Consider the following 17,414-nt stretch of genomic DNA (forward strand, 5'->3'; position numbering starts at 1 on the left):
CAGTCTTACCCATCTGGCTGGTCCCCTCTCTATCTCCTTGCAACGCCACAAGCCCCGTGGACATGAGTTGGACGAAGAAGAAAGGGTAAGAAGAGCCACGGCTTTCAAATGGAGAGCATGGCAGATGAGATATGATCTGTTATAATAAAGTTACTGTTCTGCCGGTAATGCTGATGATTCACACCGGAAAAAAAAAAAACACTGACAGTGTGTCTGCGTGCCGTGAGAGGAAAGAGTGTAAACAATGTTTTCTATCCAGCGTTCCATCCCGTTGTGAGCAAGTTGCACTTTCATTCCAAACACTGCATACATAAAAAAATATGACAACAATGAAATAACTATATATATATATATATATATATATATATATATATATATATATATATATATATATATATATATATATATATATATATATATGTATTACAGTGACAAAAAATCATTGTGTCACTCTTGATACCATTCCGAATTGTTATCAAGAATGGAAACACACACACACACACACACACACACACACACACACACACACACACACACACACACACACACACACACACACACACACACACACACACACACACACACACATCTGTCTACAAACACAGTGCATGGGAATAAAATCGCCATCCTTTGGCCAAATCTAATCTAATAATCACAAGTTCAGCTGTGATGTTGTCATCACTCACAAATGGATGTGACTCATTTGGAGAGCATCTCCTCGCTGTCCTAGTCTCTAAATTATTGCTGCTAATGGATTAAAAATAACACAGTCCACATGATTAACTTTACAGGGAAAACATGAGAGTATGGTACTCCATTACATGAAGAGATTTAACACCTAACAAAAAACATAATGGTGATTCTCTGTCAACAGAGAATATTTCCCTTGATTTATAATAATGGGATAGAAAACTGTTGCGTAATGCACAAACTGTCATGATACTATTTGTATTTAGACAGATCCCCTATAAACCTTACATTCATTGTGCAGTGTCATTCATTGAAATGTGGAATGATTGACGAGTCACTATTTCTTCTGTGTTTTCATGTCTCCATCACAGGAATGAATAAAGTAATACATTTGCTGTATGTTTCTGGAAGTTTTAGTTTGGTGTAAATCAGAGAGCACTTCAGTTGCATTTGTGATGCTGGCCCCAGTAATAGTACTACTTGGAGACTTCAAACAAACAAAATCAATTTGGAGTGAAGAGGGACTATAAAATGTCTAATAACAGAGAGAAGAAATTTTAGAACTATAGTCCCACCGTGTCACTTATGTTAGAAATTACACAGAGGACCTTCATTCTGCAAAGAAAGATCCTTAAACTGACTTTTTTAAGAATATATAATCACTGCTTCTGACTACAAAGTAACTTTATCAAGACTATGAACTGCTGTGAAATTTCAGCCACTTTTATGCAGGAAAATCTGTACCTAAATTCGTTATGTGGGCTGAGATTGTAAATCTGTCTCAAGTACAGTGTTTCAATTCAATTTCTTCTGGAAGCAATGGAATAATAATTAAAACAGGGTTGTGGTTATGTATTTAGGACGTCATAGATAAAAACAACAAAAACCTTAAGATCTGAGCACTTACATGTAATGTTTCTTTGTGCAAATGATGTTGCAGGAGATTCCATCAGAGATCACTTGAATAATTCAAATTGCTCTGGCATTTTGAATGATGTTAGACCTTAACGGGAGCAGAAAAAGAAGAAGTGTACTTTAATAACCCCCTTGGGGAAATTATTCTTTCACTTGTGGTCTCTATATTTTTCTCATCCATATGTGTGTGTGCAGGCCCTGAAACAAACATACACACACACAAACACAAACACAAACACACACACAAATACGGAACCTACCTGCATGCAAATATTTATAGTGATAGGAAGAGCGGGGGGAGCTCCGTCTTCATGCGCTTCAATGAACAACTTGTAAGGGGATGGTGCCTTGCTCAAGGGCACCTTGGCAGTGCTCAGAAGGTGAACAGACACCTCCCATTGCCAGTTAACACTCTGTAATCTTTGGTCCACATGGGCCTTGAACCGGCCACCCCAGCCCAAGACCTAGTGGCCTGAACATTTAACTCCACATTGTCACCTATGTGCAGTCATAACCGGTCGTCAGGCCCATTCAAAGAGCCTGCAGTTAAATGTGTGCCCATTTATAATAAGGTCCCTTAGGAGACATTAGGCTGAGACAAAAAGCAGGATGCAGCTGAATCAAGACAAATGATGTGGCTTTTGTTGACAGATTGTAGCCATCCTCAGTGAGAGACAGTTGTCTGGAACGTAGTATACTCTCATTACTTGCTGAAACAAGACCACAGTTTGAGCTAACCTCCATCCCTTCCTCTCTGAAAAAACAAACTGTTTCTGATTCTGGACATGTAAAATCATGTGGCAGTGAGGTATCAATATTTTATACTGTGTGTGTTTATGTGTGTGTATGTGCCAGTTGTGAAGGAATTCTGTGAACATGCCTTTCTCGTGGGGATTCCAAGGATGACTGTGGTTTGTTTTAGAAAAGGTTACGGCCATCATGTGTTTCTAATTTAGATCTAATTCAAGTTGTCATATAAAATATTAGCTCCAATGGGATTTCTGCTCATTTTCGGTCATAACCATCTGGGAATGTGATTTTTTTTTGTGGACTTCACGGAGTGGGCGAGGTGTTTTTCTGTGGAAACAAAAGGGTACGTGTGTGGCACGGGAAAGAGACAAAGGAAAAGAGGGTAGAAGAGAATCACATCCAGAGATAGGTGGTGCATTCTGGCAAACAGTGGGAATCCATTTCACGCCCAGATGAAAGCAGTGTGAGAGGGGGAATGTGTGCGTAGCCTGTGTATGATAGGTGTGGCGGTACAGGGGTTAGGCCTGTTAGCTTTTTCTAGGTGGAGGGAGGGAACACGTCATAACACTGACCAATGCTGATTCACTTCAGTCAGCGACAGACCCAAGGGAAAGCACAAGTTATTACAGCTGATTGTTTATTCAGTTTTTTTTTCCTCTACAGATAAGGATTCTCATGTGAGATTGGAATAAATTTAACAATTTTTTTCCAATAATATAAGCCACGCTGGGACATATGTGACATGACTGGATATAGATCATGCAAACGGCTGCTGTTTCAGAAACAAAACAAAACAGTGGGAGCACTAAAATGAAAAGGAAAGTGATTTTAATGATTCCCAATTTAAAATATACATAAATTGGGAATCATTAAAAACATACTGTTTCAGTGATTTTTGTAAATGCATGCTTAGTTCAGCAACAGATTTCAAGCAAGTTTGGACAGAGTCAACAATAGACCAAGAAAAAAAACGTGTTTTTGGAACATTCAACCAGTAAACAGTTTTATTGATAGCAGGTGATTGCATCACTATCGGATATGAAAGGTCATCCTGAAAAGTTCCAGGGTGAGATTCTACCCTGGGAAAAATCCAATTTCCATTTCCAACATTTTTGCAATCAATTTAATAGTTTAGGTTGAATATACAAACCGATCCTGGCAAACATGACTGTAGCTGTGAGGCCTTACAAAGAAACAGCGATGCTTTGAGTTAACTCTTGGAAGGCAAGTGTGATCAACATGATCACAATGACAATGCTAACAAGCTGATGCGCATCAAGGTGAATGTTTACAATAGCCATCAATTTAGGTAATGGCATGAAGCTATCATCCAACTGGCACCAAACAAAAAGTGTAGCTGAAGTTGATGTTCTTTTTAGTTATAGTCAAAATATTAGATAAATTAAGGTTTTCACAACAACGATAAATCATCAAGGATTCCTAAAAACATTTAAAATTCATCCAGTTGGCAGGAAAATTAAACCAATTGTTTTCCCGACATTTAAATCTAAACCATCCAATGGAGACGTCAGAAAGTCAGCTGATCAGTTGATCACCAAGCCATCATTGCCATCATGCATGCATGCTTCCAACAGTTGAGTGCAATATTTGACATGTTGCAAATAAATGTGTTTAACCTCTGTCATTCTTTTCTTTCCCTCCTCCCCAGGAAATCATGTAGCCCTGTCGTTCTGCAAAATATCTTATAAAACAAAAGCAATGTTGAAAGTAAATATAATGACTGAAAAATGCAGTGTTGGCAGCGTTTAGCGAAGCTCCTGTATCATCAGGGCGTTCTCTTTTACAGCATCGAACTAAGTCCTTACAGATGTATTGCACACGCTGGAAGGACGAGTTACATATCTTCACCCTGAGCTATGTGATTTAGATGCAGGAGTCAGAAAGTAAACAACTTAAGGGATTTAAATTGATCACAATGCTGGTGAGGGTCAACATGCTGTCATGGGAAAGGAGGTTGAGGGACTGCCATTAAACCAGAGAACTCTGGTTCTAGCTCCTGTATTGGCTGATGTTGGTTCTGTTGAAGTATCTTTGACCAGGACACAAAGTCTTATACCCAGTAAAAGGTCCATATGTTGATTTTAGATAATTAACCACAAATTAGGACTATTTTATTTTAGGAAGGATTTAGAACGTTTCAATGTAATGTATTGAACCAGAGTGACCAGGACCTCCTTGATAGAAAGAATGATATTAGTAGCATTTATAATAACTATTAAAATAACTACAGATAGTACAGATTGTCAATAAATAGAATTAGTTAAAAGCAACCAGGATCACAACAAGAGAACCAATCACAATCCACGTGAACCTGCAGAACAAAGAAGAACGTAGTCCAAGGATGAGCTGATGATGTGAAGTTAATAACATGCATTAATTAGTCTAAACCTATAGCGGCAGAGGTAAGAGCTAATCTGAGACAACCTTATTTATAATCTTAATCTTAAAGAAATGCTTATTGTCTACTTTTACATGCAGAGAGAGTGTCTACCTGCCTGACCGAGACTGGAAGAGGGTTCCTCTTGAGAAGAGCCTGATAACTGAAGGCTCGTCCTCCTATTCCACGTTTGACTGTAGGGCTCACAAATAACCCTGCATCCTGAGCGTTATGTTCTAGTCTAGTAATACGACACTATGAGCTATTGAAGGTATGTTGGCGCCTGACCATTAAGGGTTTGTAGGTGAGGAGGGAACGATATGATCTCTTTTATTAGGTCTGGTCACCACACATCAGTCTTAAGAGACTTTTTGAGACATCCTGACTACTGGGAAATGCAGTGATACATCGACTTTTTTTTTTCTCTTTGAAATAGAATGGTCTGATTTTCAAAAATCATAGTAGGCAGCTGAATGAAGACAGTCTCAGAATTGTATTCATTTTTTAAATTATTTATTTTGCAATTTGGTGTGCCTTCTCATTGGAGCTTTCTTAATGTCACATTTAAGATTTAGCTGCAATCTTTTGATACAAAATCTTTATGAGCATTGTTGTCTTTCATTTGCCTTTGCATCACTAATAAAGTTAGTGAAATGTTTTTTGCTCACATTGCACACACACACACACACACACACACACACACACACACACACACACACACACACACACAGACACACACACACACACACACACACACACACACACACACACACACACACATTGTTAAAAGTTAAAACACTTTCACATCAATTTAAGGAGTTCAGAGCAGCTCACTGCCTTCATCCAAGTCTGGGATGGTGAAGTATGGAGCTGCACATAGAAAAGAATTTGTGCAATACACATAACCCAGAATATGAATCTATTGTATGTGGGCCGGTGGCCATCTGGTTAGGGGCTGTGCAGTGTCTCCTCCCAGCAGGCAACTAAAGCTGTGAGCCAAGACCCCAGGCCCAACACCCTGCCGGACTTTGAAATCAGATCTTTATTGTCCATAAAGCTTCAGCCAAGTATGAAGAATCAGACCTCCCTAACAAAACACACTCATCCAGCAGAGAGGGACAAGATGAGAGAGAAAGTGGGGGGTGCATGAGACATAGACAGAGAAATAGAAAAATGAATTAGGGAAGAAGGAGAGGTTGATTGAGAGATAGATGCCTAGAGAGTACAAAGCACAGAACAACGGGACGCTCAATGCCCGAGTTATTTATAGGTCATTGAAAGATAACTCAATTTTCATAACTTTCTAATTTTATGGTCGTTGTTCCAAGTTCACATATCAATACAGAACTCTCCACGGGGATCAAATTTCTCTTCCAGGACATCACAGTAAGTTCATTCTCAGCCACTGCCTTCTACATATTCACCTTGATGTGACTGGGCATCAGTCAGTTGTAAAAAGGAGATAGAAGCAATGACAGAAAAGAATGTAAGCTCAGAATATAAAAAATAAACCAAGTTTCTAAGCATTATGAATATTATAGCCTGAACGGCATGATTAAAAATGCAAAAAAATGTGTTGTTATATATATACTGCATAAAGGGACAGATTCAAAAGGCTGATCACAAGACAGCCAGAGGCTGATTTTATAGCAAGCCTAGGCTGACATAAAACCAATTGTGATGGAACATGTCCGTTCATCTGCTACCAAGGTTGCACAGATGATCGATGGTATATAAAAATGCTGAGTCTGATAACTATTAAAGCTATGTGATTAGTTATATAAATATAATGGAATGCATTTTAATCACTTTATGAATGCTATTCTGATCATCAATATGAAATACTGAATTACAGGGAAACTAAAGTCAGGGCTACCATGACAAAATTTAAAAATTATTGGGAAAAATATTTGGATTTTAAAGTTGCTACATGTGTCAAGGTTACCAGGTAGTTGTTTTACCCTTGTTTGTCTGCTTCCTGGCAGATTCAGCATCATTTTCAGGCTTAAAATATTCTGGTCTCATCAAGACAAGGAAGTTAGCCTCTAGTATCTGGATACGATGCACCAGGCCTCAAACTAACTCCAAAGTCAACTTTATCAATATGAGAAGATCAAACCACTGTAGTATGGCGTTAAGAAAATCCCAAGAGAGGTAGAGGTAGGGTAAAGGTAGAGTTACAGGAGGAACAAAGCATGAATTCAAGATTTTACCCTGACCTACACATTTTTGTGCCTCTGGCTTCCTGAAAATGTTGCTTTTTGTTTTGAGATTATATCTCATCAGGTTTCAGAGATGTGTACCTAAAAAGGTTTACAGTGTGCCGTCATTCCTCGCAGTTAATGTGTTCCAGGAACCACCCTCGATTAGCGAATTCCACGACAGAGCGTCAAACCATTCATCTTATTATTTAAACGTTTATGAACCCTCTCCATAATTGCAACCTTCTATCTGTATTATCTTTTCCCACACTCTTACTGACTGTTTAAAGCACTTTGTGTCTCACGGAAGTCCGAGACTCACAGAACGTAGCACACTTCCGGATGCATTCAGCCAATAGAATGCGCGTATGGTATCACGTGAGTGCCTTCCAATATTCTGCGATAAGTACACAAGTTGAAATTTGATCCTGACCTAGTTTTCTCAAGGTCAAGATAATCATCTCATTTTCATCCCCTTTGCTGGATGTAATGTGCTTTTTCTTTCATCTTTCTATCTGCAACGGTTGTTTTTTGGTGGACGGATGGACAGACTAACACACAAACACTGACAATTACAATACATCACCGCTTCGCGGGATGTAATTAGAGTTAGACATAGACGCTGATGTTAGGGCTTGGTGGTCAACCTTCAACCAGAATACTCCATCTTTTCATCGAACTAACTGAAATATAAACTTGATCGAAGTTATTTGATTTATTTAAGTTGTTTCAAGTTATGTAAAAAGGTTGTATGACAAGCAAAGGTGAAAAAGTACAATATCTGTAAATGCTTATTACTTACACGATTTGCATATATATATATATACAAATTATATATACAGTATACATATAATATATAATATATATATATACACACATATATATGTAATATATGTAAATATATTGTATACACACACACACACATATACAAAAGAGCATTGAGGGGTGTGAGTGGCGACAACATGGTAATATGCAGACATTCGTTGGAGTCTTTTATTTTTAAAACAGCTGCCTGCTGTGAGTGGCAATTACCCTGATGGGAGCAGTGGGGCAGGAATGCTCTGACCATTATCCAAAAGGAGGTAGAAGAATTTTGATTCACATTATAAAAACAAATTATCATAGTCACATACATGCACATTGTGTTGTCCAGACACATAGGAGTCTCAGTGAGACATCAAAGAATGTGTCAGAATATATGAATAATTTACAATGTGCAGCCCAAATGAAAATGTATACAATAACATCCTTCTTTATGACCAGGATGGATAGGATCAGGAATGAGTACATCAGCACATGTTAGAGGTTTGTGAGATAAAGTCAGAGAGGCCAGACTGAGATGGTTTGGACATGTCCAGAGGAGAGATAGTAAATATATTGGTAGATGGATGCTGAGTTTTGAACTGCCAGGCAGGAGGCCTAGAGGAAGACCAAAGAGGAGGTTTATGGATGTAGTGAAAGAGGACATGAAGGAAGTTGGTGTGAGAGAAGAGGATGCAGAAGACAGGGTTAGATGGAGGCAACTGATTCGCTGTGACGACCCCTGAAGGGAAAAGCCGAAAGGAAAAGAAGATGTTTCAGAAAAAAAATCAATGATCATTTTGTTCAGTACATTTCATACACTTCAGGTCAATAAGTGGTGTGTCTTTCAGATTAAGGGTGTATGATCTCAATTTAGTCAAAATTTTAACATAATATTTAGAAATATCACATCTCAACTTCCAGCAGTCCTCATTACAATTTTTTATCCCAGTTGGAATCTGAATATTACTGCTTCTGAATATTTATGCAATACAAAGTATCTCATTTGATACTGACATTGTCCTCAAGATTTTGATGATCAAGTTCATATCTATTGAATTCCGTCACGCAAATTGAACCCAAAAGTCAGGATTCATCAGGCACCTCCACGTGGAACCAATCATCATACCATCATCTGTCTTCCTCTAGCATCATCTGCCCTCCACCTGACACAAAGATGTTGCATTCACAATGAAACATAAAGTTCAAACTAGGAACTCTACTAAACAAAGCACAGTGAAAATCACCAGTTGCTCCTCTCTTTCTCACTTACACAGGTTTGGCTCATGTGTCAATGAGGGAGATAGAAAGGGAGATCCGGTACACATGTTGGTCATTTCCTTTATTTACATTAGTCACCATGATGTTGGCTGATTTGACTCTGCTGAAAGCAAAACCTTCAGCCTTTGTCATTCAACAGTAAAAACAAAGACAGAAATCAACTTTATCATCAACATTATAAACAGCATATCAATGATGACACCTGCACTGCTTCGTCAGCAACCGCGACAACTAACGATCACAGGTGAAGGTATGAGAAAGTTGGTCTAAATATTCCAGCTATACAGGAACACTTAAGCCATGTTTGTAACAGCCTGACAGGATGTCAATCATAGCTCCGAGTGTGGGCTGACTTGAATGTTCCAGTGGATTCCAGAGGGTTCATGAGCTCCTGCAAAGCTCTGACATCTGAGACGTTATATGTGTCCGCCAGGCAGCTCAATAAGGTAGATTGTAAAAAAAAAAAAAAATTATTATAAGCAGGCTAAATGTGCTCAGGATTTGCATTAAGAATAATACTAAAAAATATAGTTGTGGCTCACAGGAGAGAAAACATACCTGAGTTTTCATTTCAAATCACATTTTGAATTTTGCCACTTCGACCTATGGAAGAGACACAATTTTACATTAAACACTTTGGGGAAACTTTCCATCTTAACCTTCAGGTAGGCGTCAGAGCGAGAGCTGGCTGTGGATTGTGCAAAGCAGTAGTGATTGGAACCGAAGCTCTAGTGCAAGACAATGATACCCTACTTGACTGGGTGACTTCGCCTTGTGTTACGCTGGTGATTGATTGCATCACTGCAGTGGAACGAAGACTTGTGTCAGAGCTTTTATGGGCATCTACAGTACAGCGGTGTTGAATTTCAATGGATATGCCCTTGGCCAGATAGGCAATAATACCCCCGCACTGACACACACACGTTCACACACACACACACACACACACACACACACACACACACACACACACACACACACACACACACACACACACACACACACACACACACACACACACACACACACACAGGATAATAGAGCCACTAAAACGGCTTCAGTCCATGCCAGTTTGTTGGCACAAACATCTGAGGGGTTCCATCACACCTCTGCTGACATCACCTGAAGCAATAAGCTCTTATTTCTTATCCACTTTGAACAGAATATATGTCAAAATGTATGCATTGTGTGTGTGTGTGTGTGTGTGTGTGCGTGTGTGCGTGCGTGCGTGCGTGCGTAATCACGCACGTGTGTGTTCGCGACTTTTCTGCTCAACCGGGTCCTCCAAAAACTTTGGCAGTTCCTTTCTCTCTCCCTCTTGGAGTGACAGCGAGAATTTCACTTCGCCCAGAGCGACGTCACACCAAGGTGGAAGGAAGAAGACGAGCGCATTTTTCCTCCCTCTATTATCCAAGGAAAACACATCAGCAGACGGTGGCACCCAGACGCCTCTACCTGCAGCCGGTGCGCAATGAAAGTTAGTTCACGAAGGTCATCGGTGCGTCAGTCCGTCGCGCAGCGCCCAAAACCACAGGGGTTCAGTTTTTATAAATGAGAGAGGGGACGTCCTTTTTTATTCAAAATTATCATCTTAATTTCCACTGCAGTTATCCGAGACTCTGTGTGTTCCTACAACCACAGCTCGAACTGTTCGGTGCGCTGTTTCGCAGTCAGAGCGGACTTTCGCTGCTTGGAGTCACTTCGGAAGTCCAGATTTTGAGAGCAATGTAATGCGCCGCGACAGACAGAGCAGAACGACAATGAAGAGGTTAACCACACCTTTGAACGCGGACATCTCTTCAGTAGCCTCTTGACCAACTTCCTTGCGCATTAAGATGCGCACGACAGACGAGGAGTTGGATGATGAACTTTTTGCGCTCATGTTCACACAGCTTCCACTAAGATTTCGCTGAAGCGACCAGTCAGAACACAAGGTCCTCCTATGTGTGTAAACAGTAATCCAACTCAGTGTTTGCGTCATTAATTAGATTTTTTTTTTTTTGCTGGAAAATCTCCTGGAAGGATTCGCTGTTCACCATGACGGTTCGTCTATCGCGGATCCAGCTGGCCCTGTTCTTTATATTGCTGTGTCCAGTCAATATCATCGGACTGTGGTGGTAAGTGCTCTTGGTTTACCACGTGTTTTGTGTGTCTCACGTTAACCCGGAGAGCTCATCCGTTTCGTTTGCATTGGATTTCAGCGCACAAACATAATCACAGCACTGCTGCTCTGCATTACCGGCATTTCACTTTAATGCTCTGGTTAAACCCGGGAATTTTCATCATTTCTGGAATCTGGCTAAATATGATATTTATATTTAAGGAAAGAGATAAGAGGATCAATAAAAAATGGACCAAATAGGCAGCAAGTAGACAAATGATTTTTTTAAAAATAGATGACTGTGTCTAAAAGTTGGAAGTAGTTTCTAATAATTGTTGGGTGTTTATATTCTAGGGTTTTAATTACTAAAAAATCTACAGAAAATGACAAAAAATGTCAAATAAATGAAAATATTGGACTTTTGTTTCCCCAGGACAAAAAAAAAAAAAAAGCAGAGGCAGGGTGAAAGAGTTATCTGCTCTGCATTGCCTGATACATGGAGGAGAGAAGCAAGGTGTGTGTGTGTGTGTGTGTGTGTGTGTGTGTGTGTGTGTGTGTGTGTGTGTGTGTGTGTGTGTGTGTGTGTGTGTGTGTGTGTGTGTTGTAGGGGTTCAGAGTCAGGAATGTCAGGTGGCCCTTTAGGCGCTGTGGATATGTCATCATAAAACAATCCATATAGGCTCAGGTCTGGAAGGTGTGTGACAGTCAGACAGACAGTCAGAGATAGACAGCCTCTGTAGATCTGCTGATAACATACTTTCAGTCCATGTGTGTCTCTGTCTGTTCATTATTGTTGTTGTGTGTGTGTGTGTGTGTGTGTGTGTGTGTGTGTGTGTGTGTGTGTGTGTGTGTGTGTGTGTGTGTGTGTGTGTGTGGGTGGGTGGTGTTTCATTAGACAACATTCAATATTAGGGGCTTTCTGTCCCTCTTTCTTTTTGTATGCACACACACTTACACACACACACACACACACACACACACTTCTGCAAAGCGGCAGTGTTTGAATGTGGAGCTTTGTGATATTCCTTTTTTTTCAGCGAATCCTCCCACTGTTCATTCACAGCCCAGTCAAGGTCATTGTGGGTTGTAGTGTCAGTGAGGCTGTGGAGGTCTGCTGTATGTCCTTGTATGACTGGCAGCTGGATGGGTAGTTTTAGAGGATGTATATTCCCCTGAGCAGCTTTTCCATTACTTTTTCAGGTCGTGTGTAATATCTGATGATGCGAGGTTAATGCAAGTAACCTGTGGGGATTTATCGGAGTTACCCAGAATGACCACTGTTTGGAGAATTTATAGAATCTGTTCATATCTGCAAAATTTAATGGATAATAAATTCTGGAAATGGCTTGCACCTTGTTGCCTTTGAAAAAACACTTATGATAATCCTATTGTATATATTAACTTTTAGCATCTTTGGGTGTCACTAAAACCTACGCAAAAACTGTATTGATGATTGAAAATAAAACTGTAACATCCATACACCCAAACCGTTTCAGGATGGTCTCTCAAAGATGTATATTTAAACATCTGAAAAGTTCACATGTGCCTTGTATGTTCTTTAACCCCACTTGTTTGGCAAACAACAGGAGTGCATCGCATCCAATGAGGTTTAAGGAGTGGTAGGCTGCAGCGCCGTCTGGTTGCTCTGCTGAGCTTCAGCTGGACAACCCTCCGCTCTCCCTGTCTAATGCTCTCCATCATCTTTCACATATTATTCTGTTTATGCTCTCTGTCAAATGACTAAATATGAAACAGGATTGGGATCTTGGCTCAGGAATGCTAACTGGTGATCAGGCACGTAGAAACGCCTACGCGACTGTAATTATTATAAACTGACAATCCTGACATTTAGGATGACTAATCTCCACATTTATTTGTATTTTTGTAATTAAAATGTGTAAATATTGCCATATTTTGTTCATCTGAGTGCATTCACTGCATGCTTGGAGAGGGATCCCTGCTCTGTGGTGCTTCCTGAGGCTTCTTCTGTTTTTTCTTTTGTTGAAAGTTTTTTTGTTTGGGCGTATTTCCTTATCTGTATAGAGGGTCTAAGGACAGAGGGTGTTGCTGTACAGACTGTAAAGCCCCTTGAGGCAAATTGTGATTTGCGATACTGGACTGCACACGAAAATAAAGATTTACTTGATTGATTGAGAGGGTTAGAGATGAAAGATATCTTTGACTGGGTCTGTGAAAGCTTTTGAGCGTTTTTTGTGAAATGCTTTGTTTTCCCTGACTATGCTAAAATGCCAGACTGGATATATATTCTTTTCTTTTAGAGGTGGCATTACTGTATTACTCTGTGTGGTCAGAGAGATTAAGATGTGCTTGAAGTATGAAATTTAGCTATCGGCAAAGACGAGTCAGTTAGCCAGAGGGGCTCTGGCCTGTAGCTGAACTGTGCTGACCTGGCTGTGGAGGGGATGGGGGTAAAACAATTCCCCTGCAGGGGTCATCAATTTACACCACCGTCACATATGACACTAATGCACATTTTATTTGGGTTATATCTGGTAAAATCCTCTCATCTAACAGCTAATTCAATTTCAAATGAGAAGGAGAAGCAGACATGAGAACATATAACGTGGATGCTTGACTTGTACATAAGATTATACCACTATTAGCAACAAATACATCATCAATTTTTAACAGCCATAAGCAGGCTTTTTTATTAATCTGTGAGTTACTTTCTCATTAATCGTATGTATGAGAAATAAGATCCTTCTGTCAAAATGTATGGAAATTTCTGCAGTGCTCTTGTGGTAACAAACTCTCCAAGGGTCCCTCTGTGGCATTTACTTTAAATTAAGCCATGAAGGACTGATGCCTCAACACTGGGAAACCAACTCCTTCCTTTTATCCCTACTGACAAACGTTGTCATCCTCGTTTCGGTCACTCACTTGTCGTCCAGCTTCTTCACACACAGGGACACAGTGGCTGACTGTGGTGCTTCTAGGCTGGAGCCACACCTGTGGGTCGCTCCCTGGGCCGCCTGGACAATGATGCTCTCTGTTGAAAGCTGCTGGACATACCATCATGCATCTCCCTTTCTCTGTCTCATGCTCTTCAGTGTCCCTATCTCATACGTCTTGAACTGTACTTGTCTTTTGTAGGAAAATACCTATCGCTAGGATAGGTTGTCGCTGGAGGAAAAGAGAGGGAGCTGCAGCGATAGGCGGAGAGTGAGAGAGATGATAGCTGTCCTTTCAGAGCCTCTGCTGATTAGAGAGCTCTAATCATTTGGCCTGAGAGCAGAGAGCGCAGCTCAGAGACTCGGAGGGTGAGGAATGTCTTTGCTCTCTTACTGTGGTTTGACTGCTGTGCTTAGCAGGGCCAACTTTGGCACATGTATTTGTGTGTGTGTCTGTTGTGGCTCCATGTTAAGCGGACTCACTCGGAGCAAGCAACAAGCCTACAGGTGCACACGCACACACACACACACACACACACACACACACACACACACACACACACACACACACACACACACACACACACACACACACACAGCCTTTGGTCGTGTGTCTGTGATTTGCATTCCTCTCATCTTGCGTGTTTATGTGTGTGTCAGTCCTAATACATATGCAACCATCAGTCTGTAGTTAATCTCTTTAACGTGAACTTTAACGTGAACAAATGCTCGCATTCAGTCATGCAGTTGTAGGAACAATGTGTGCACACACAAACACACACAGACTGTATAGTAAGAACCATCATCACCAGAGGAGAGTTTCATTGTAACTGATCTTATCTTGTCCACTCCACTCCTGGTCTGCCACGCTAGATGTCTAATCAGGAACAGAGAGATGAGTACAGATAAAGATTAAATGACTGTGGGTTTGGCAGCAGATAGAGGGTAGAGTACTGAATTAAATACGTTTGTGTGTGTGTGTGTGTGTGTGTGTGTGTGTGTGTGTGTGTGTGTGTGTGTGTGTGTGCATTCAGAAATATATAGGGAAGAGGTTACGAATGGTTTAAGACATGTCAAAATGCCTCTATAGTTTCAACAGAAAAGGGCAGCATAGTTATTGGAAGAGACAGATGTTTGCTTGTTACATTGCAAGCTAATCTAACATTAATGTTAACATGCAGTCTTACAAATTTGATGCTTTTTTTTATTTTGGGAGTGAGGTAGGAGTGATTATTTGAGTCGGTCGTTTTTTTTATTTCTTCCAGGCGAGATCAAGTTAACCATCACATGTCATTTTAAAAGCTTTATTAGAATGATTGTCCTATTCTTTATGTTGATTAAGTGCAATTTTGCTGTTTTCCACTTTTTTCTTTGCCTGTCAGGCCTGGACAAGTTTTCATTTTTCAAAATCATTTATTTCATATCTTGTCACATTCTGGTTAGTCTACTGTACTATCAAAAGATCTAATAAATTTATATGTGCAATTATGTGGTTTAAATAGAACATAAAGGGAAATTGTCCAATTTTGGTTAAATTGGAATTTTGTAATCATATAAGTTTGTGAGTTACTCTTTTATTTTGTCATCCTGTGTGTACAGTAAGGTCCACACTGTACACAGATTTTCCGGAAGGGGACAACAGAGTACTTGAGCTGAACATACCCGCTGAGAAACATCATGAAAATAAAACAACAGTAATGATAATAATATCAACAGCAAAATTTGCAGCAAAATGCAGGCTAGATAAAGCTGGGCTAATGTGCTCTTCTTCTTGGTTCTGGAGGAAAGTAGATTTGCAAAGTTCCAGGATGAAGAAGCTGCAGTCCCATTGTTGGGTCTAGCAAAGTCATTCTCATTTAGCATCTCTACTAGCGATGCTGTGACTCATTGATTACCTGAAAAACATCACAGAATAAAAGATAAGAAAGAAATAATATGGCCAGCTTATCAAAGTTGTTGTCTGATGTTTGCTAGACATTTTTGACTGCTTAGATGTGGAATAAGATGTGCCACCAGTCTGCAAATCAGTATAGCATTCAACTGTTCTCCATATCCCATAACCTCACCCGTATCCATAATCCAACCCTTGCGTTTTCTGCTAATGTATCCATTTTGGGGCATTTTTATATTCTCGCTGTCAGTTCTTTTGGGCGTGCTTCTTTAACATGTTATCACAAGTTAATAAATGTGGAGCTTTTCTTTGGTTTTGTGGTGTTGGCTTCCTCTTGGTTGCAATTTATTGCTGCTTAAGAACTGGATGTGTTACAAATTAATAGTCTCTGGGAGTTTTTATTAAGATACATTTCAAGTTTTCAAAATAAATTGAGCAAACATGCTTTAATATGATCGACTCATCCCTAGTCTGCTGGCTCATGATGCAGCAGTGATACCTTGGGGATATAGTTATTGTTCACTCCATCTGTCTGTGTGTAAAACCCAACAAAAGTCAAAAACTGGCCTACATTTTTTCATCAAACTTGTCAGAGACATCAGTCATATGCAGAAGTGCCGTCTTTTAAAATATAGACATTAATCATTATTATTCGACAAGTGTTATTTTTTTATTTTCTTGGCAGTATCTTGAAGCTTTTCTAAACAAGACTGAAATTCTCTTGAAGTATATTGCACATGTATACAACGAATGATGCAAAATCTACCTTTTGTTAATTACAAGTTACTTATATATTGCTTTGTAATTCCCTCAATATCTTTCCTTAGTTTATTTCCAACTGACTTGTATTCACACATGATTTTGGTTTTGGTGGAGCCAGCTGCATGTGTTTTTGTCTATCTGTTTGACTCCTCCTTATCTCACATTGAAATTTTCACTGTCTTTTTTTCAACCCTTCGACTCTGTTTATCAATTTCTTTGACCCTCTTTTCCCGTCTCATTCTGCCATTTCAGAGTAGCGCTTGTCGTGACTGTCTTCATCTCCGGCATACTTGAGGGATTAAGGAGGGATGAAATTCACTCATTCGTGGGCGGAGTGAAAAGAAAGAAGGGCTTCGTACAGTACAGCACTTTATCTATGGTGTTGTGAGATACTTAATGAAACCTGAGGTCTCTCTGTGCACCGATTTTTAATCTCTGTGTGACCCAGCTTTGAGCCCAGGAAACACTGACTAAGCTGTCTATTTCCAATATCTTCGATTGAAACTTTATTTTTTTCCGATTTGCAGCTACATCAGAAACAACAGTCCATCCAAGCTTTCCAAAAAAAGTTGACAGAGATGATAAAGATTCATTTAAAAAAAAGGCTGTGGAGTTCTACAGGTAAAGAAGTTTGTTGTGGTAATTGGTGAGGCTATCATGATTGAGCACAAAAGGGGCATCTATGAAAGCATTGATCATTCACAAACACAGA

At 39.8% G+C, this 17,414-nt stretch overlaps 1 protein-coding gene across 1 annotated transcript in view; it reads left to right on the forward strand.

Annotated features, from left to right (window-relative positions):
* Positions 1 to 10,233: 10,233 nt before the first annotated feature.
* wnt6b (wingless-type MMTV integration site family, member 6b) overlaps positions 10,234 to 17,414 on the forward strand; it is a 26,334-nt gene continuing 19,153 nt past the window's right edge. The window contains exon 1 of the mRNA XM_068330150.1: positions 10,234 to 11,153. Within this exon, the coding sequence (XP_068186251.1) occupies positions 11,074 to 11,153 (80 nt within the window). The 5' untranslated portion in view covers positions 10,234 to 11,073. The remainder of the gene's footprint in view (positions 11,154 to 17,414) is intronic.

The sequence above is a fragment of the Antennarius striatus genome, chromosome 12 (genome assembly GCF_040054535.1).
Source record: "Antennarius striatus isolate MH-2024 chromosome 12, ASM4005453v1, whole genome shotgun sequence".
Taxonomy (NCBI): domain Eukaryota; kingdom Metazoa; phylum Chordata; class Actinopteri; order Lophiiformes; family Antennariidae; genus Antennarius; species Antennarius striatus.